This window comes from Aquarana catesbeiana, linkage group LG07, assembly GCF_042186555.1.
Source record: "Aquarana catesbeiana isolate 2022-GZ linkage group LG07, ASM4218655v1, whole genome shotgun sequence".
Classification (NCBI taxonomy): domain Eukaryota; kingdom Metazoa; phylum Chordata; class Amphibia; order Anura; family Ranidae; genus Aquarana; species Aquarana catesbeiana.
The window spans coordinates 31,343,013-31,364,968 of NC_133330.1; the positions used below are offsets into that span (position 1 = coordinate 31,343,013).

At 45.6% G+C, this 21,956-nt stretch overlaps 1 protein-coding gene across 5 annotated transcripts in view; it reads left to right on the plus strand.

Moving 5' to 3' along the window:
• CHCHD6 (coiled-coil-helix-coiled-coil-helix domain containing 6) overlaps window positions 1–21,956 on the plus strand; it is a 447,244-nt gene that overhangs the window by 156,561 nt on the left and 268,727 nt on the right. For 4 of the 5 annotated variants that reach the window (XM_073591921.1, XM_073591917.1, XM_073591918.1 and 1 more), the window contains one exon: window positions 7,451–7,534. The exons of the other annotated variant lie outside the window; for it this stretch is intronic. In XM_073591921.1, coding sequence (XP_073448022.1) covers window positions 7,451–7,534 — 84 coding nt within the window. The remainder of the gene's footprint in view (window positions 1–7,450; window positions 7,535–21,956) is intronic. 5 annotated transcript variants of the gene reach the window in all.

Below are 21,956 nucleotides of genomic sequence, written 5' to 3' on the forward strand. Positions count from 1 at the left end.
AACTGCGGCGGCTGGTCGGCAAGTGGTTAAAGGTTTTCCCCTGGCATGACCCAAACTTATCTCCAAACCCCCCCCCCCATCTACCCCTCTAGACTATGCCTCAGCGTTCTCAACCACTTTTTGTATTTATTCCTGTGACATCGTTATCGGGGTTTTAAAAATTCTTGCAGGTGCAGCTGCTGGGCACTCCATTGTGATTAACATAAGCATGGCCCCAGAACTACATTTCCCAAGAGCCCTTTCTCTACATACAGCATGCTGACATGTTCTGGGGACTGATGGCAGCTGCATTGTTTTTGCTGGGATAGAAGTCAATGTATGTATGTGGAATGGAAGAGAGAGGATGAGCCCTTATAGAGTCTTCCGGCCCATAGAAGACCAGCCTCACAAGATCATATCTCTTTGGAAACTTGGATCCATACTTTTCATTTTACACTGTGACACCCATCTGGACAAATTGTCTTTTTTAGTTTTATTGATTCTGATCAGGCCACGGTACATATTTTGGAGCTCGTCGCTGTTTGTTTAACGACGATGTAAATAATTCCCGCCCGTTGTTTTAGGCTGATTGGTTGCTGGCACAAGTAAAAACACACACAGAAATTACACGGAACCTCAGACAAAAAGAAAGGAGCCCCAAGTGCCTATTATATGCTTATTATAAATCATTAGCGCAGAGAAATATTTACACTGCCTGGGTGCCGGCGCGCCATCCTGGAAACCATATGCAGATGCGCACGTGCAGCTTAATTAGCAGTGGCAACCCCTATTATTTTGGCTGGGACCCTTTGTGTGCCAGAAGGGCCAAGATATAGGCCCCGAGAGAGAGAGAGAGAAAGAGAGAGAGAGAATTCAAGGGTTCTTGTTTAGTGCGGCTCCTCCAGTCTAATTAGCAGAACATGGTGAAGGTGGGCATAAACTGGCATTTTACTGTCAGATATAGCCGATTGTACTGTCTAATAATGTAAAGTTTTTTTTTAGCTCACTAAACTCTATCTTTGTTTAAAGCAGAACTCTAGCCAAAAATTAGCCAACTGTCCTTTAAATTAACGCAGTGCCACATCACAAAAAATGGCCTGGTCATGAACTGGGGGGGGGGGAAATCTTCAAGTGGTTAAATAAAATGAAAGAATTACGCGTTTTGACGATACAGCAACTTGGATGCTAACAAATTCGTTTTTTTAGGCAAATTCACACACATTTTTGTGCGATGAGCCGCAGTGCATAGCATTAGACAGCCCATTAAAAACTAATGGGTTGTAATGCACCTTAATGCCCCAAAGAAAGAGGATGCATTTTTTTTGCAGTTGCATTCTGGTGCATTATGCGCTACACCATTAACACCTGCATTGAAGACATGTTACCACAGTGCAGTAGGGAAGAGCTCACAAGATTTCTGGCAGATCACCAAGTATTCTTCTGTACTTGCAGTTTTTTTTTAAGAAACAAAGCATGGGGAATTGTGCATGTATTGCAGAGATGTACTAAGTGTGTGTGTGTTTAATATATAAATATATACAGGCATACCCCACTTTTAAGTACACATTGGGGTTTATTTACTAAAGCTGAAAAGTGCAAAATCAGGCTCACTTCTGCATAAAAACCAATGAGCTTCCATGTTTTATTACCAAAGCTTAATTGAACAATCTGGGGTTAGAAGCTCATTGGTTTCTATGCAGAAGTGAGCCTGATTTTGCACTTTCCAGCTTTAGTAAATAAACCCCATTGTGTACTTAAAAGTGGGGTATGTATATATATATATATATATAATTTTTTTTTTTATGTAGATTTGCCAAAAAAATTACTTTAAAGCTAATCTCCTTCATAAATAAATTATCTCACCCCACCCCCTTTTGCTAATCTATAATGAGGCAGGACCCTGATCTTCTCTATTCTGGACTACAAAATGAGAGGATCTTTTATTTATTTATTTATTTATTTATTTATTTATTTATTTATTTTTTGGGTGCCCACATCACACTGATGATATGGACACTTTGCATTGGCTGTTTATCTTGAGGCTCACAGGGGCAACACGACTTCAGCGCGACTTTGCACGGCGACTTCAACGCGGCTTCAACGCGACTTCAGCGCGCCTCTAATCAATTTACAACGCGACTTCAAGTCGCCTCCAGGACAGGCGACTTTGGCTGTGGCCAATCACAGAATAATCAGCTCTCTGGGAGGGAGGGGTTTGCCTGGGCAAACTAATTTTTTTAACTGTAAAGTCGCTTCAGTATAGATGGAGATCCGACTTGGAGGCGACTTCCATTGAATTGAATGGTACAAGTCGCCTAGAAGTCGGATCCAAGTAGTACAAGGAGTACGCTCTGAAGTCGGAGCGACTTCAGTAGTGTCAATTAAGACGCTCCCATTAACTGTAATGTAAATCTCTTCTTGGGGCGACTTGGGGCGACTTGAGGGCTTACAAGTCGGATCCCAAGTCGTCCTAGTCCTCACAGAGTCCAGAAGTATTTTAGATACATTAACGCCACAGCAAGGAGCAGCATAACCACATTAGCTAAAGAAACAATGGAAAGAATCATGGGATCATCATGGGATTGTGGTTAAAAAAAAAGTTAGTTTTTTTCTTCTAAGGGGTGTGTGACTAAGCATTGACCGGAATGGTGATGGGAGGGTTTGGTTTGCCTGGAGGTGGGCTTTTTTTTTTTTTTTACAACTTTACGTCAGCTTGAGATCAGTTACCTCCAGCCTGACCTAAATCTCAGGAGGCGTCCATCTGAAAAGCTTTTTCTCTCTGGTTCCTTTCTATCTAAGCGTCTCTGGCCTTCAGGATTTCTGCAGGAGCTTGTGTCAGGCTCATTGAGCGTCAGATGAAGCTGACATTTAAAACACGGCAAGCCGGGAAGGGCCTTTCTTTCTTCCTTTCTTTTTTTCTTGCCAGATATGCTCAGACTAAACTTTATGAAGTGTCCCAGTTTGCCCATTCTTAGCTGCTCCTGGGAAGTCTGGAAGTGCAGCCAGCCTTCAGATACAATCTTTCTTCCTAACGACCCCTGCCAGCCTTGTAGCGACAGCTCTACGCCTTCCGGGAACATTTCTGTCCAGGCAGCTTCATCGTTTTCTGCGCCACGTCCCTTCTCACCCCAACGCTTGCATGCTTCTTAAAAGTTCGAGCCCACTGTTGAGGCCTTTGCCATAAAGCATCTGTGTGACGCAGTCCGAGAACGGCTGTGCTGAAGAAGCGGGCTCCTCTAAATATAGCTGTGGAGGAAGACAGGAATGTTTTCTTCAGGATGCAGAGTAAACAGCGCTGTCTCTCAATGATACATGAAAAATTCAGGGTGTTTATGACAGACCCCTGAGGGCAAGATAGAATCCGGAGAAGAGAATGATTGTTGCTTGTCTTTTTGTATTTGAATGGATTTTAAGTCAGTGGCACAGTTTAACCTATTACCGCCTGCAGACTCTCATTTGAAAGTTCTTGTCCTTGTGCACAATGTGCAGGAAAGGAGCAGTGTCCTTTTAAAGAGACACTTTCACTTTGCCCATTCTGAGGAACAGTTGCTCCTAATTGATCAAACCCAACCCCCTTTCCCAATAAGGTATACACACCAACAGTTCTCCCTTACCATCTCTAACATAGCTGGTCTTCCAGAGATAGGGGGAGTGCTCAGTCTTAACACTATCTGAGGAGGAATTCCATTAAAATGACTGGCGGATAGACGTACACATATGCATGGTATCTGTCATAGAATGGAGACTAGGCATGAGCATGAGCGCAGGAAAATGCGTGTGCACATGAGCATGTCCACAGTTTATGTTGGCGCCAGAAGGGCTATTTAAGGAATGCCCTTGCTCACGGTCAGTGCCGATTGGTCTTTAGCTTTTCCTGTGTCTTGAGTGTATCCTGTATCTAATTTCCATTGATGACCTGGCTTGTTATAGACCTGATCCTGGATTCTGCTTGTACTTCTGCCTGCCTGTTCCTGGCTTCAGCTTTGTTCCTGACCATGCTGCTTCTGCCTACACCTACTGTATGTACCTTGTTGCCTGCCTGGTACTGACCTCGGCTACCTCTGTAACCTCGCACCTGTCTCTGACTTGGCTTCATAATACTTGCCTGCTTCAGCTGTCTTTCATATCAGCCCCAGTCATGGCATTGTGTTCCTGCCTCCAGTCTGCTGGGAGCTCCAGCAAGCTACGCATCTGGAACCTGTTGTATATGCGGATTGCCCCTTAAGCCTCGGCTGTTCCAGCTTCAATACCTTCTGCTCTTGTCCTGGTTTCCTACCTGACCTCTGAAGCCGGCATCTCCTGCAAGTTCTATCAACACCTGCTGGCACTTGTGGTCCTCCTGTTCCTCGGCACCATCTGTTTCACTCTCAGTGGGGCCTGGGCTGGGGATACAGGCGAAGTCAACCTCGTCAATTCAGTCTCCTACCAGATCAGTGACACTATCCTTTGGGGGCAGTGACACTAGAGCAGTGGTTCTCAACTCCGGTCCTCAGGTTCCACTAACAGGCCAGGTTTGCAAGATAACTGAAATACATCACAGGTGATATCATTTGCTGTTCAGTGATTTCAGTATTCTAGTCTGCATCTCCCCAAGGTAATACTTAAAATCTGGCCTGTTGGTGGGTCCTGAGGACTGGAGTTGAGAACCACTGCACTAGAGCTTACCGGGGTGGACTCTTGCAGTGGCAAGAGAGCATGAACTGGTGCTGGGTTATTATGAGAATGGACCAGTGACTTTGTCACCTTAAAGGCATAGCCTGGAGGTTGAGTTCCTCATTGCCATGCAGCCAGTAAAGTTAAAGTGAAATCCTGACTCCTGATCTGCACATTAGTTCTGGCTCAGAGATGTTCCAGAGGGGATTACAGGACAGTCGAAAGTTGCATTTTCAGATGTAGATTGGCAGGGGCTTGTGTGTATCTCCTATTTATGATCATGCTTTTGGTATTGCTTTGGTGCAAAACTAAGACATGCTGGTAGTAGAAGGGGTTATACCCTGGGCTTGCCTACTTTTTTTTTATTTGCCAGTATCCAATCCTGGAATCAGGCTACCCTCTGAGTTTAGTCACTTATCTGAGTCCTCTTTAGCTTTGTTGGGTGTGGCAGGGTCCTCTGCCTTCTCAGCTCAGGTTTTTGTTACGGTCATGATGGACTTTATGACCTAAAATCCCCTCTGGATCTGGGAGGACCCAGGACTTTCCTTCTTCCCAAGGTAGTTCCCTGCTTCCACCTTAATCAGGACGTTATTCTTCCATTTCACTGTCCAGCTCCAGTTAACTAAAAAGAAATTCCCCTCCATTGTTTGGATGTGGTTTAGGCTGTGTAAATGTATTTTTTAGCCGCTGCCTTACTCAGAAAGACTGATTTTATTTTTATATTCCCACATTGGCCAAGCAAGGGTGCCCAGGCTTCCCCCTTCACCATTTCTGGGTGTCTCAGACATACCATCTTTCAAGGCCTATGGTCTCAAGGATGCGGTTCCCCCTTTCCAAAATAAGCCGCACCCCACTAGGGAAAGGTTTTTGGTCTCAGGCTATTGTTTCCCAGATTTGCAAGGCTGCCACCTGGTCTTCTGTTCACAAGTTCTTTAAATTCCACTGGGTGCGTCAGGTGGCTTATTGAGCTTGCAGGCAGTTCCCGGTATTTTTTGTAATTTCCACTGGTTTGTTAGCAGTTGTTTACCTTGTTGCCCACCCCTCAATTACACTGCTTATGGTTGTCTTGAAGGTTTAAAACTTCCTATGTCTCTCAGTGGAAGAGATATGATCTTTGTACTCACCATAAAATCCCTTTCTTTAGGGATATTGAGGGACACAGGTCCCCCACTTTGTGTTTATGATCATGCTTTTGGTACTGCTTTGGTGCAAAGTTAGAAGGGGTTTGCCATCATTTTTTTTGTTTGCCATTATCCAGTCCTCCTGCAGGCAGCAGGCAGTTTAACACAAAGGTATAAGACAGTCAGGACCGGGATCTGAACCCATGACCTCTGCTTTGCCCGGAAGTAGCTCTTCTTGCTGAGCCACCTGAGATACTGGATAGCTCCCTGTCTGAGCTCTTATAATAATCTTGCCTTGTCTCTTGTTTGTGGTGAACCTTGAACTCTTTGTTCTTCCCATGAACTTCCTGATTTAAGCCATGCTCTCCACTTCCTGTTTGTCAGATTTTTGTGCTGTCTCTAGCCGATATCTTGCTCCTTTTGTGTACCTGCAGCTGTCTTTACCTCCACTACCAATTGTTACCAACCTTTGGCTTTTTCCTCAACTATGCTTCAGCTCGATCCCAACCAGCAACCATTTGTCACTGACCTATGACTTGTTGCTTGACTAAGTGCTTTCGCTTGATCTCAACCTGTTACAGATCTTTGGCTTGTTTACTGACAACGCTTCTGCTTTATTCCTACCTGCTATAACTCTATGAAGTTTTTTTATAAATAGTACCAAAATCCTATTTTTACAAACCATTTATTGCAGGGTGTCTACAGGACATAGGGTTCGCAAGGGAAGCTGGGCTTGCTGTTAAGCACAGTTCGTCCTTCCCATACTTTTTTTCCCAGCCTCCCCAATGGTCAGTTAATAAGAACAGGGGCCTCACTGACCAACAATGATGTGTCAGTGGCTTTGTCCAAGAAAATTGAAGATTTCAGCTACCTGGATCTCTCCATGTTTAGATCATTTTGATAAGTGTTTTCCACTTAATGTAACCTCTACATTTTTTATTACATACTGTTTAAATCAGGCAAATTAATGAAAGATTTCCTTTACAGTGTCAATTTAACAGAATTATACCCCGTACACACGGTCGGACATTGATCACACATTCCGGCAACAAAATCCTAGGATTTTTTCTGACGGACGTTGGCTCAAATTTGTCTTGCATACACACGGTCACACAAAGTTGTCGGAAAATCCGATCATTCTGAACGCGGTGACGTAAAACACGTACGTCGGTACTATAAACGGGGCAGTAGCCAATAGCTTTCATCTCTTTATTCTGAGCATGCGCGGCAATATGTGCGTCGGATTTGTGTACACACGATCGGAAATTCCAACAACGGATTATGTTGTCGGAAAATTTTATAGCCTGCTCTCAAACTTTGTGTGTCGGAAAATCCGATGGAAAATGTGTGATGGAGCCTACACACGGTCGGAATTTCCGACAACAAGGTCCTATCACACATTTTCCGTTGAAAAATCCGACCGTGTGTACGGGGCATTAGAGTTAAGAAAAAAATTAAAAAATCCATTGTTTATCCGTATTATATTTAAAATGAATAATGTTAAATTAAAATATGTGCTGGAGATGGATTTTGAGAGGTGTATTGTTTCATTATGGAAAATATATACAAACCAAAAAGACCTGTTGTACATGAAAAGGGAGACCATTCTAATGCAATTATTCCTTCCCATATATGGTAAATGCTATATATATATATATATATATATATATATATATCTTTATATATCTCTCTTATAGGCCAAAGAGCTAAAAAGGAAGGAAGAGGAGTTTAAAAAACTGGACAGTTTTCACAAGGAACAGCTGACCAACATAGAAAAGAAGGTAAGTCGTCATTATTTAAGCATAATTACAAGTAATCTTGATTGAAAGCTATTAATAAACCTGTTGATCATCTGGACTGAAAAAGGTCTACTATGTTCATTATTTTATTTAAAGAGGAACTATGTAGGTTGTGATACAAAATGTTAAGTAGAGCAAAGAACTAGTCACACGCATTGCCTTTTTTTCCTCTGCAGTTAATATTTCCCCCTATTACTTAATTATTAGGCCTTGTACTGCACTGTGTGGAGGTGGCCATCTTGGTAGAGGTTTGGCTTTGCTTCCACATTTCAGAGCTGCCTTGTACCTTTTTCTGCACTCTATGGGGGTGGCCATCTTGAAAGAGGTGGGGCTTTCCTTCCTCATGTCCGAGCTGTCCCTCTGATGACTGGTGATATGATGATTGATGGAGGAACATTTAAGAAGCAGCAGGGGAGGTGGGGGTATCACAAACGTACAGCATAGATAAAGAGAAAGCAGGTAGATCCTTGCAGCACAAGTTTCAGAAACAACCTCTCCAATAAGGAGATCAGTGAACAGTACAGTAGTGACACCACCAAAGAAATTTACAATTGTCTCGAATTCTTCCTGAAAAATAGCTGTGTGTCTACTATGCCTTGAGCACCATACAGTAGCTTTATTTCTTTCTCGAACATCACGGGACACAGAGCCACAGTAATTACTGATGGGTTATATAGGGTATCACTGGTGATTGGACACTGGCACACCCTATCAGGAAGTTCAACCCCCTATATAGTCCCTCCCCTTGCAGGGATACCTCAGTTTTCATGCTGCACAAGTTTCACAGTGTCTCCGGCTCCAAGGTAGGATGGATAGAGGGATTTCTCATGATTGAATGTTCCCCCCAGGCTAGAGGGAGGCCACAGGGGTCTAGAAAGCGGTTATACCGCTCGGGCACCGCTGTCTCGACCGCCATTGCCGTTTTTTAGGCAGGCTCTTCTTTACCAGCCTCTCTCCCTCCTCCCCCTCCCCCAGCCTTCCTCCATAGTATTTCAGGAGAGTCGGCCAGCGCGGGAAGCGCTCGTTTTTTCGAAATTGGAGGGGGGGGCGGTAGAGGGGGGGGGGCGGGACGTCAGCACAGGTGCTTAGACTCCCACTCAGGCCAGCTGCAGGCTAATTAAGGCACTCTGTACAGGTGCACACAGCCTTTTGGAGGGACACAGAGCTGACGGTGGCATGTAAGATGGGACACAGGCATTCTCCTAGGCAGCATTTACTGAAGTAACACCGGACTGAGCATTGGGTAGCAAGGCTTTTTGGCCAGACTACATCGCTCAGCAGGCAGTGTTCATTTTGGATACCTCACACCTTGTTGCTTTGCACTATGGGTAGAAGAGGTTCAAGCACCCCAAGAACCAGAGACACTAGGGGATCTCGTTCAGGTTCTGAGGGCCCCCTGTCAGCAGCATCCTCCCCCCCTGAGGGGCCAGGGACGGCTAGCCAGGGAGAGCCGTCGGGGTCAGGGGCTACACCTGCTTCTGGCACTTCAGCCCCTGTATACATTGCACAAGAGGTTTTTTCCTCAACCATTAATGGTTTAGAGGAAAGATTATTGGCCGTGATTACAGCTTCACTCAGTGGAAGAAAACGTACTAGGCCTTCCTCTGTTCCCCAAGACCCTCAGGAAGAAGAGCTCTGGGATAAAGGAGACGAATCCCTTTCAGAGGATCAGGATGGGACAGATGATTCCTCTTTGGAGGAATCAGGTGGAGAGGGACCCTCTGCGGCTTCCCAATAGGAGAAAGTCTTAGTGCAGATCCTTACTGGATTGGTCCGCTCCACATTTAAGTTGCCCGTACCTGAAACTGTTAAAGAATCCTCTTCTGCTTTGGGGTCACTGAAACCTTTCCAAGCAGCACAGCCTTTTCCTGTTCACAATTTACTTGAAAAGCTCATTTATTCTGAGTGGGATCACCCAGACAAAGTTTTTTTCCGCCGAGAAAGTTTTCAACACTTTACCCGATGGAAGAAAAGTTTATTAAAATGTGGGGAATACCGGCCATTGATGCCGCCATTTCCTCCGTAAATAATAGTCTGACTTGTCCTGTAGGGCGGCACAGTGGTGTAGTGGGTAGCACTCTCGCCTAGCAGTAAAAAGGGTCGCTGGTTCGGATCCCGACCACAACACTACCTGCCTGGAGTTTGCATGTTCTCTGTGCCTGCGTGGGTTTCCTCTGGGTACTCCGGTTTCCTCCCACACTCCAAAGACATGCTGGTAGGCTAATTGGCTTCTGTCCAAAATTGGCCCTAGTGTGAGTTGGGGACCTTGGATTGTGGGCTCCTTGAGGGTAGGGACCAATGTGAGTGTGCGATGTATGTGTGGAGTGCTGCGTAAATTGATGGCGCTATATGGATACCTTAAATAAAAATAGGGATAATTGTAGACACACACCCACACTCTCTCAGGTTGGACTGGATGGACCGGTGTCTTTATTCAACCTTACTAACTATGTAACTATGTAACAATGCTCAGATGCTCAGGGATCCTGTAGCTAAAAAGATGGAATCCCTATTAAAGGATGTTTTTTCCTTAGCAGGTTCAGTGGCTCAACCTGCAGTAGCAGCAATTGGAGTCTGTCAATACTTAAGAGACCATGTTAAGCAGGTCATCAAAGTATTACCTGAACAGCAGGCCCAGGGGTTTGCTAACCTTCCTGCGGCCCTATGTTACGTTGTTGACGCCATTAGAGATTCTATTGTGCAAACCTCTCGTCTTTCACTGGGGTTAGTGCATATACGTAGAATCCTATGGTTGAAAAATTGGTCAGCCGAAGCACCATGTAAGAAGCTGCTGGCTGGGTTTCCATTTCGTGATGAAAGGTTGTTTGGAGAGGACTTGGATAACTATATCAAGAGAATCTCTTGTGGGAAAAACACTCTCTTACCTGTTAAAAAGAAGAGTAAGCGTCCCTCCTTCAAACTGACTTTTTCCCCAGCGCCGGGGGCTTCAGCCTCCAGGCAGGGGCGGATCCAGAGCCTAGTCTCGGGAGGGGCACTGCCAGAAAATACGTTTTTTTGGGGGTAAATTTAACGGGGAAATGGCTGGTGTTAGCGCTTCAATCATCACGGCACCATGGTTGTTATGGTGTCAGGATGATTGAAGCGCATTATTACTATTATTACATGGTTATAAAAAATGAAATGGTTCAACTCACCATAGAATCAGTGGGAGCCCCGAGCGTGTCACTTGCCACTGTTATCTGCCACATGTTGGGGATTGTCACTTGCCACGTCACCTGTCACTAGATGCGGATTGTCACTTGCCACGTCCCATGCCACACGTTGCGGCTTGTCACTTGCCACGTCCCATGCCACACATTGCGGATTGTCACTTGCCACACGTTGCAGATTGTCACATGCCACGTCCCATGCCACACGTTGCGGATTGTCACTTGCCACGTCCCATGCCACACGTTGCAGATTGTCACTTGCCACGTCCCATGCCACACGTTGCAGATTGTCACTTGCCACGTCCCATGCCACACGTTGCAGATTGTCACTTGCCACGTCCCATGCCACACGTTGCAGATTGTCACTTGCCACGTCCCATGCCACACGTTGCAGATTGTCACTTGCCACGTCCCATGCCACAGGTTGCGGATTGTCACTTGCCACGTCCCATGCCACACGTTGCGGATTGTCACTTGCCACGTCCCATGCCACACGTTGCAGATTGTCACTTGCCATGTCCCATGCCACACGTTGCAGATTGTCACTTGCCACGTCCCATGCCACACGTTGCGGATTGTCACTTGCCACGTCCCATGCCACACGTTGCAGATTGTCACTTGCCACGTCCCATGCCACACGTTGCAGATTGTCACTTGCCACGTCCCATGCCACAGGTTGCGGATTGTCACATGCCACGTCCCATGCCACACGTTGCGGATTGTCACTTGCCACACGTTGCAGATTGTCACTTGCCACGTCCCATGCCACACGTTGCAGATTGTCACTTGCCTGCTATAATTGTCTGCTGTGTCCCAGTCAGAGTCAGGCTTATTTAACTGGTGACCCCCTGTCATCAGTGCTGGGCAGGGAGGAATGGGCTGGCTGCTGCCACTGGGAGAGCGATGGGAGCAGAGCGAACACAGGGCTCATCCTGAGCGGATGTGTCAGCGCTCCATCCCGCCCCAGGGGGGGCAGCAGAGAGATGATGTAATCTCTCTGCTGCCGCGGCTGCCTGTACTTTCAACAGTGTGGGCGGAACTGCAGGGATGCAGGGCGGCGCTGGGCGGTGAGAGATGATGTTATCTCTCTGCTCCCCCACCCGCAGGCTCCCTGATTGGCCAGCAGCCGCTCACACTGTCACTGAGCCGCACACCGCTGTTTACGTAGCCGCCCGTGCTCTCAGCTGTGGAGCCGCCCGCCGGCTCCCTGATTGGCCAGCACTGCAGCCGCTCACAAACTAACTGTCGCTGAGCCGCACACAGCTGTTCACTTAACGGAGCCGCCCGTGCTCTCAGCTGTGGAGCCGCCCGCCGGCTCTCTCACCCACAGCGATGCCAGCCTGCTCTGCCCACCCACTCACCCACAATCTCGGAGGGGGCAATTGCCCTGTTGCCCCCCCCCTGGATCCGCCCCTGCCTCCAGGCAGTCTCGACGGCCTCCTCCATCTGGGTCCAGAGACAAGAGTCAACCCCAGGGACAGAAGAAGTCCTGGGGGAAGAAGCCTACTAGGCAGAGCACTAAGACCTCTGCATGAGGGGGCGCCCCCGCTCACTCGAGTGGGGGGAAGACTACGACAGTTCTCAGGGCTCTGGCAGGAGGATTTCCAGGACAGATGGGTAATCTCCACGGTAACCTTAGGGTACAAGCTGGAGTTTCAGGAATTTCCCTCTCCTCGGTTCCTCAGATCAAGTGTCCCCAGAGACCCAGGAAAGAAGCAGTCGCTCCTTCTAGTGTTAGAGCGACTTTTGTTACAGGAGGTCATTATGATGGTTCCCGCAAAGGACCAGGGATTGGGCTTCTATTCCAACCTTTTTACGGTCCAAAAACCAAATGGGGATGTCGGACCCATTCTGGATTTAAGGGATCTGAACCGATTCTTAAGGATTCAATCCTTCTGCATGGAATCAATTCGGACAGTAGTCTCCACCCTGCAGGGAGGAGAATTTCTGGCATCGATAGATATCAGAGATGCATATCTGCATGTGCCCTTTTTTCCTGCTCATCAGAAGTTTCTGCGCTTCGAAGTAGGAGGGCGCCATTTCCAGTTTGTGGCTCTGCCTTTCGGGATAGCCACTGCACCTCGAGTGTTCACAAAGATCTTGGCTCCTCCTCTGGCCAGATTAAGGGCTCAGGGTATAGCTGTCATAGCATACCTAGATGACCTGCTCTTGATAGACCGGTCGGTAGCCTCTTTGAATGGAAACTTGAGGACCACAGTCAGGTATCTAGAACACCTGGGTTGGATCCTCAACTTAGAAAAGTCTTTCCTAAAACCAGTAACAAGACTGGAGTCTTAGGTCTGATTATAGATACAAGCCAGGAGAAAATATTTCTACCCCAGGCAAAGATCGCTGCTTTAAGAGAGCTGATTCTGGCAGTCAGGACCAAGAAGGGTCCCTCTGTCCGCCTTTGTGTGAGGCTACTAGGGAAGATGGTGTCTTCATTCGAGGCAATTCCCTATGCTCAATTTCATTCAAGAATTCTGCAACACAGTATTCTGTGGACCTGGAACAAGACATTAGACTTTCCGATGCACCTGTCTCATGCGGTGCGTCAGAGCCTCAATTGGTGGCTCAATCCCGTAAACCTGCAGAAGGGGAAATCCTTTCTGCCAATTACCTGGACGGTGGTAACAACAGATGCCAGTCTGTCAGGTTGGGGTGCAGTTTTGGAACAGTCTGCGGTTCAGGGCGTATGGTCCAAGACAGAGAGGACCTTACCCATCAACATTCTGGAGATCCGGGCAATATATCTAGCCCTAAAAGCCTGGACTATCAGGCTACAGGGTTGTCCGGTCAGGATCCAGTCCAACAATGCCACAGCAGTGGCTTATGTCAATCATCAGGGAGGCACCCGGAGCCGAGCTGCTCAAAAGGAGGTGAACCAGATCTTAGTCTGGGCAGAGATGCATGTACCATGCATATCGGCAGTTTTCATTCCAGGGATAGAGAACTGGCAGGCGGACTATCTAAGTCGCCAGGAGTTACTCCCAGGGGAATGGTCTCTACATCCCGACGTCTTTTGGAACATATGCCAAAGATGGGGGGTCCCAAATGTAGATCTCTTTGCATCCCGATTCAACAAAAAGACAGATTTGTGGCAAGGACAAGAGATCCTCTTGCATGCGGGATGGATGCGTTGGTGATTCCGTGGCATCGGTTCACACTGATTTATGCATTTCCGCCTATTCTGCTACTGCCGCGACTTCTTCGCAGGATCAAGCAAGAAAGAAAGTTAGTACTCCTGGTGGCCCCCGCTTGGCCCAGAAGGACATGGTATGCGGAAATAGTAAGGATGACGGTGGGTTCTCCGTGGACACTACCGGTACATCCAGACCTGTTATCTCAAGGTCCAGTGTTCCATCCTGCCTTACAAACACTAAATTTGACGGTTTGGCTATTGAGACCCACGTTCTAAAGAATCGTGGGCTTTCAGGTCCTGTCATATCTACCTTGATCAATGCAAGGAAGCCAGCTTCCAGAATGATTTATCATAGAGTCTGGAGAGCTTATATATCCTGTTGTGAATCCAGAGGTTGGCATCCCAGAAGATATGTCATAGGTAGAATTCTTGTTTTTCTACAATTAGGATTAGAGATGAAGCTGGCCTTGAGTACCATCAAGGGCCAGGTCTCAGCCTTATCAGTATTGTTTCAACGGCCACTTGCTTCGCATTCTTTGGTCCGAAACTGTATGCAGGGGGTGATGCGTCTTAATCCTCCGGTTAGGGCACCCCTAAAACCCTGGGACTTGAACTTGGTTCTGGCTGTGTTACAGAAACGGCCTTTTGAACCAATAAGTCAGATTCCTTTGGTCTTGTTGACAAGGAAGTTAATATTTCTGGTGGCCATCTCTTCTGCTAGAAGAGTTTCAGAATTAGCAGCCCTTTCCTGTAAGGAGCCTTATTTGATTATACACAAGGATAGAGTGGTACTACGCCCTCATCCTAGTTCTTTACCAAAGGTTGTTTCTGATTTTTATTTAAACCAAGACATTGTTCTGCCTTCCTTTTTTCCAGATCCCTGTTCTTCGGAAGACAGATCTCTACATTCGTTGGATGTAGTAAGAGCAGTCAAGGCCTATTTCGGGGCAACTGCTCAGATTCGCAAAACGGATGTTTTGTTTGTGCTGCCAGACGGTCCCAATAGAGGACAGGCAGCGTCAAAAGCTACCATTTCTAAATGGATTAGACAATTGATCATTCAAGCTTACAGTTTGAAACAGAAGATTCCTCCGTTTCAGATCAGGGCACATTCCACAAGGGCTATTGGTGCTTCTTGGGCAGTGCATCACCGGGCCTCTATGGCTCAAATCTTCAAAGCCGCAACCTGGTCTTCAGTTCATACATTCACCAGATTCTATCAGGTGGATGTGAGAAGGCATGAGGATATCGCCTTTGGGCGTAGTGTGCTGCAGGCAGCGGTACAGGGTCCTCAGGTCTGATTGCACCCTACTTGGTCGTGGTCCCCCCCCCCCCCCTCAGGTAGCATTGCTCTGGGACATCCCATCAGTAATTACTGTGGCTCTGTGTCTCGTGATGTTCAAGAAAGAAAATAGGATTTTTTTAAAACAGCTTACCTGTAAAATCCTTTTCTTTCGAAGGACATCACGGGACACAGAGGTCCCGCCCCTCTTCTAATACACTATATTGCTTGGCTACAAAACTGAGGTATTCCTGCAAGGGGGAGGGATTATATAGGGGGTTGAACTTCCTGATAGGGTGTGCCAGTGTCCAATCACCAGTGATACCCTATATAACCCATCAGTAATTACTGTGGCTCTGTGTCCTGTGATGTCCTTCGAAAGAAAATGATTTTACAGGCAAGCTGTTTTAAAAAAAATCCTATTATCTGCAGTGCAAGATCATCTAAGACAGAGGTCTCCAAACTTTCTAAACAAAGGTCCAGTTTACTGTCCTACAGACTTTAGAGGAGCCAGGTTTGGCCAGTGGGAGCAGAAAATGTCCTGGCATTGGTAACAACACCCCATCGTTGCTGTCAGTGAGAGGAATATTGCCCCATCACTGGTGTTAGGGAAAGGAATAGTGCCACGTTATTGGTGTCACTGGAAGTAATAGTACCCCATCACTGGTGTCAGTGGCAGGAATTATGTCGCATTGTAAATGTCAGTGGGAAGAATAGTGCCCCAAGGGCCAGAAAATGCAAGCAAAGGCCACGGTTTGGAGACTACTGACCTAAGGCATTGCTGCTTGAAAATGCCAGAGTTAAATTTAGTGGTGTCCTTAACGTTTTCAAAAGCCCAAGTATTGGCCCAGGTTCACAAGCATAGCCGGAGCTTGCGAACCTGGAAGACAGACAGGGGGAACTTTTCAGCCCTCTCAGCAGTGACATTACAGCGCTGGGGGGCTTCGTTCCAAGGCGAGTATTCCATAATGTGCTAGTATGTGATGCATACTAGAACATTATGCCATTGCCTTGCAGGGTTTTTTGTTTTTTTTTTTTAAATCCGTGGTTAACAACCAATTTAAATAATAATATTTCTTCTAAGGAGGTTTCATTGCCGGTAGGTGTTAAAGCGGAACGTCACCCAAAAGGGTTGGTTCCTCTTTTCGGTTTCCTTCCCTCCTGCTTTTAAACTTTTGGATTTTCTTTTTTTTGGAGAGCGAGTATCTAGTTTTGACAGGTACCTGCTCCCATTTCCGCCCAGATTGTTTAAGCCCCCCTCTCTGCCCCCAGGCTTTTGGGACACACAGGTCCAAGAAAGCTGTGGGACCATTCACAGGGCGCAGCACAATCCCCGCATGTGCAGTGGGAAGCTGGCTGTAAAGTTGCAAGGAGTCATAGCCGGCTTTTCACAGTTAGCATGGCGGTGCTGGGGACCCTAAGACCAGCGGAGAACCGGCCCGGGTGAGGACAGTGCTGGATCCGTGGACAAGTAAGTGTGCTTTCATCAAAAGTTAGCAGCTACAATATTTGTAGCTGCTGACTCTTAATTCTTTTTTGGGAGGGGGGGGGACTGAAGAACTGCTTTAAGTAGTACCCACTTTCACCTCTGCAGTCCTCACCTGGGCGAGGATGATGTTCCCTGCCGTTCCCCCACCCCTCCCACAGCCTCCTGGGACACATTGTATGTCCCCAGGAAGCTGCAGAACCATTCGCACAAGCTCCTTGGTTCCTCAGGAAGTCGCAGCCAGCTCCCATATCCAAGATCGCAGTGCTGGGGACCCACAGTGGTAAGAAGAACCAGCTGTGAGAAGAAAGCGCTAGTCCCCAGGCACTGATAAGTACCTGATTTTTAAATTTTTCCCAATGACACCAATGATGGGACACAATTCCTTCCAATGACACCAGCGAAGGGGGTGCAATTCCTCCCACTAACACGAAAGATGGGGCATTGTTTTTTCCCACAGAAGTCAGGACCTTTTCTGCTTCCGATGGCCGAAGTCCAGCCCTCCTCAAGTCTGAAGGATCAGATTTAAAGGCCTCCAGTTAAACATTTCTTCAATTTCGTGTGCTTTTAAATACTGGCAGTATAGGCACCCTAAATCCATATTTCTTTTATGTTTTCTGCAGTCCCTCACACAGCTGAAATTAGACTAAGGAACAGTTGATCTGTTTCTGTTGTGGGGGCTGATGGGTAAAATAATGCTCATTTACAGTCCAGTCATCAAGGTGGGGGATAGGATATGACCCAGAAGGCTGCCAAGTTGCAATAGGGAGAAGCGGCATAACCTTGCTGGCTCTGCAATGTGTGGCAAGGATATGTGGCCTCCTATGGAGGCACTCACTGAAGAGGTGTAGCCAGAGGCGAGGCTGGGGGACCCCAGAAGAGGAGGATTGGGGCTGCTCTGTGCAAACAGCAGGTAAGTATGAGGCGTTTATTCTTTTTTAAAACACGCAAAGGGTTACAATTACTTTAACACCTTCCCCCCCACCCCCCGGCCTACAGCAGAATGACGGCAGGGCGGTGGCTCTCCCGTTCTGACTAGATGTGCTTCATAATGAGCCACTCGTGTGCGCCTCTGGGGGCACGCAGCTTGGCGATCGGTGGTGCAGTGTGTCGCCCGGACACGCGGCATCTCTGGTAATGGTAAAGAGCCTATGGCATAGGCTCTTTACCACATGAAAAGCTGATCCCAAATAGGGAGTGGCGGTCATTGGCATTACTCTACTCGCCAATAAGTGGCTCTCCTGACAGGGGGATCCGCGCTGATAATCAGTGCATTGATTATCAGTGCAGCCCCATCAGCGATGCCTGCCAGTGCCCCCCGAGTAATGCCCACAAGTGATACCAATCAGTGCCCACCAATGATACCAATCAGTGCCCACCATTGATGCCAATTAGTTCCCATCAGTGCTGCCTATCAGTGCAGCCAATCAGTGCTACCGATCAGTGCTGCATATCGATGCCACCTATCAGTGCTGCATATCAGAGCTGCATATTAGTGCCACCTCATCAGTGCCCATCAGTGCCCGTCAGTGCAAACTCATCAGCGCACGTCATCAGTGAAGGAGAAAAATTACTTATTCACCCAATTTTGTAACAGAAACTAAGAAAAAACGTAAAAACGTTTTGTTTTTTTTTCAATATTTTTGGTCTTTTTTGATTTGTTAAGCAAAAAATAAACTCATTGGTGATTTAATACCACCAAAAAAAAAGCTCTATCTGTCTCAAAAAAAAAAAATACTAAAAATTTCATTTAGGTATAGCGTTTTATAGCTGAAAATTGGCCTGGGCAGGAAGGGAATGAAAGTGCCCAGTATTGAAGTGGTTAAAGTTTTTTTTTTTTTTTTTCTTTTTAATATGTCACTGGAATTGGGTTTTATATAGAATAATGTAACGTAATTTAAGTTCCTAAAATACGTTCAGCTTAATGAATAAAGAAAAAAAAAAGGGCGCTATAATCAATATTATTCATTTCCTGCCGCCGTATATTTTTACAGACTGTGGGACAGCTTTTTTGTATTTAATACATATAATTTTTTTTCACATATTTATTCTTCATATATTTGATTCACTTACCGCCTTGGCGTGGAGTCACGTTATTATCTTATTATTATTATCTTAACGTTCAGCTTAAACATCCATGCAGATCATTGGAGCGACCCTTTTAAATCGTATGTGACATCCTTGTATCTGCGCATGTCTAAAACATGCTTTTATTTTCCTCCAGTGTTTATTGCGTTTGCCTCACTCTCACTTTAACAGCGTCTGTGACACATAGCTGCTGCTACATGTCTTCTGGTGTCAATTAAGGCAGCTGATTAATGGAAATGTGTTGTATAAACGGTGAAATAGATTGTGGAATTGTGACAGTTTAAAAAAAAAAAGTACAATGGAAGCGCTTTGTAAACTTCTGACAGTTATAGAGCAATTACAGTCAATAAGCAAAACCAGTCAATGAGCTACTAACGCTATGCAGCAAACACTGAAATTGTGTGAAAAAAGTAAAGTTTGCTTTATTCTAATGCAGCTAGAATCTTGACATCACCTCACAGGGGCACTGGGAGTGTACTTCCCAAAACCTTTACTGTGTTCCTGTTTCCATTATATCAGGTCACACCCAAACTTCCAAGGCAAGTTTGGATATGACTGATAAGTGAGTTTAGAACTGAAGCACCACACCATGAATATTCAAAGATGAAGTCTATTCTAGCTAGGAAATACATTCCCTTTACCTCCCTTTCCACCCTGATCATTATCCAATGAAACAATATTTTTGTTATGTGATTGATTTTATTTAAAGTCTGGTTTCTTTTTTAAACTTTCTATATTAATAAAATCAATATTTTTTATATAGTTTTCTATCTATTCTATAATTGCCCTTAAAATCCCATTTCCGTCGAATCTTCTTAGAACTTTCGACAGACACCATAAGCCAAAGATTCAATGTTTGTAAGTTTTTCGTTGCTTTGTCGAATCTTCGTCGTTCATGTTGAATGGTCTATTCTACCCCAACAGTCGGCCAACTTTCACATTCGTTTCTCAATCTCCAAGTGCAATGGCGGGTGTGGCATCCGATGTTGTGTCAGATATTGATATGGCATTATAATATAGAATCTATAATAATAACCCCCCCCCCCCCCCCCACAACACGGGCAGCCTCTGAGGCTATCACAACACTAGTATCACTTTCAAGTTCACAACACTAATGCCCCGTACACACGGTCGGATTTTCCAACGGAAAATGTGTGATAGGACCTTGTTGTCAGAAATTCCGACCGTGTGTGTGGGCTCCATCACACATTTTCCATCTGATTTTTTCGACACACAAAGTTTGAGAGCAGGCTATAAAATTTTCCGACAACAAAATCCGTTGTCGGAATTTCCGATCGTGTGTACACAAATCCGACGGACAAAGTGCCACGCATGCTCAGAATAAATAAAGAGATGAAAGCTCTTTATAGCCCGTTTATAGTCCCGACGTATGTGTTTTACGTCACCGTTTTACGTCACCGCATTCAGAATGATCAGATTTTCCGACAACTTTGTGTGACCGTGTGTATGCAAGACAAGTTTGAGCCAACATCCGTCGGAAAAAATCCTATGATTTTGTTGTCGGAATGTCCGATCAATGTCCGACCGTGTGTACGGGGCATAACACAATAGCAGCAGATTATTATGAAAAAGTTAAGTTGAACTGTAGCTTGCTTCACTATTGTTCTGCTGCTGTACTTATGCTTAATTGCTAAATAATTCAGGTTCTCTGACAAACGGACCAGCTAAGATTGACTGTCTTCTGAAATGATTCAGTGTGTGTGTCTCTCTCTGCTAGCAAATCGTAAGTGAAAGTAAGTTGGCTGTACGTGTGTACTTAGTTCTAGCTATTTTACTGCCCCTCCTCTTTGGTTACAATCGGCCAATAACATTCATCATCATCGTTATTTTTATTTTATTTCCCCCACCCAATTCCAGCAGTGATCTTTTCTCTCTATGTCGAATCTTTTCTCTCTATGTCGAATCTTTTCTCTCTATGTCGAATCTTTTCTCTCTATGTCGAATAATCTTGGACTAATAGAGTTAAGGTTAGGCACATTCGACCACAGGTTTGATAGACACAGATTGTTATTGTCAGCGTCATGTCGAATCTTCTATCTATATCGAACTGTTGTCACAACGAAAACTATAAATAAAGCATTTGTTTATGTCGGATCTTTTGGTTTTCGTATTCTGCACCTTCGTTATCTTTTGTGAAAACGATAACGAAAATATCTGAAATTCGGACAAAAATGCATTCGGACGAAAACAAATGCACATGTCTAGTGAGCACTGATCAAACTGCAAAAATTTAAGCTACATTAACGTGGACGTAAACATTTTACTGGTTTTATTACACGTATTTTTTCTAGCGCAAAAGTTCCTGTGTAATGAATAGCAAAATACAAAATAATATACAAAGTGGTTGGAGGGAAGCTTCAGAATGGCAAAGATGTTTTTATTACAAATTATGTGAGCAGACTGCAGTTCCTCTTTAGGTAGTAGATTGTAGATTCTTTGGCATGCCAGCAGACATCCCCCTTTAAATAGACCCACAGCTGACTTTTCTCTAGCACCAGAGGGTTGGCAAAAGCACAAAGGTTCCCAAGATCTTTCAGAATGTCTGTACTCACACAAGGCCCAAGAAAATTTAGTTGCCTATTTCCAAGCAACACCTTAATCTGGTGAGACCAGACTAGATCTCCTGCAGACAGCTTCCCCTCAGCTTTTTTTTTTTAGCTCCAGGGTCTCGGCATCCAGGCCCTCAGGTCTCCCATCTGAGATCTGGCAACAGCAGACACAGCAGCACTGCCTGGGAGGGCAGCATGCCCTCCAGGCTGGACAATTCCTCTCCAGGAGAAGACCCCAAGCTCAGTGTGCTCAGAGAATATATACAGTCTCACAGCATGCCATCAGAGCCTGCCTCTCTGGGATAGGCCAGGGTTATATCAATATTCATGCTGCCATCTGTATAGCTCCACACCTATCATCCATAAACTTCTCAAGTTCTCTAGATGCAGAGGGAGCTATTAGACCAGAATGGCAGCAGCTAAGCACACTGAGCAGACCTAACTAATTAATCACAGCTTCACTGGGTACAGTGAGCAAATTATGCTTTTACCTAACAAACATTAACAGTCACACTGACTACTACCATGTGGCAACTAAATTTGCCTAGCAAAAACACAACATTAATGTTAAAGAGGTTGTTAAGCCACTACAAAAAAAACATCCTTTCAGTAAAATAACATTATGTGCCCCAATGTCTGTGTTTATATAAAAAAAGCTGCCAATCT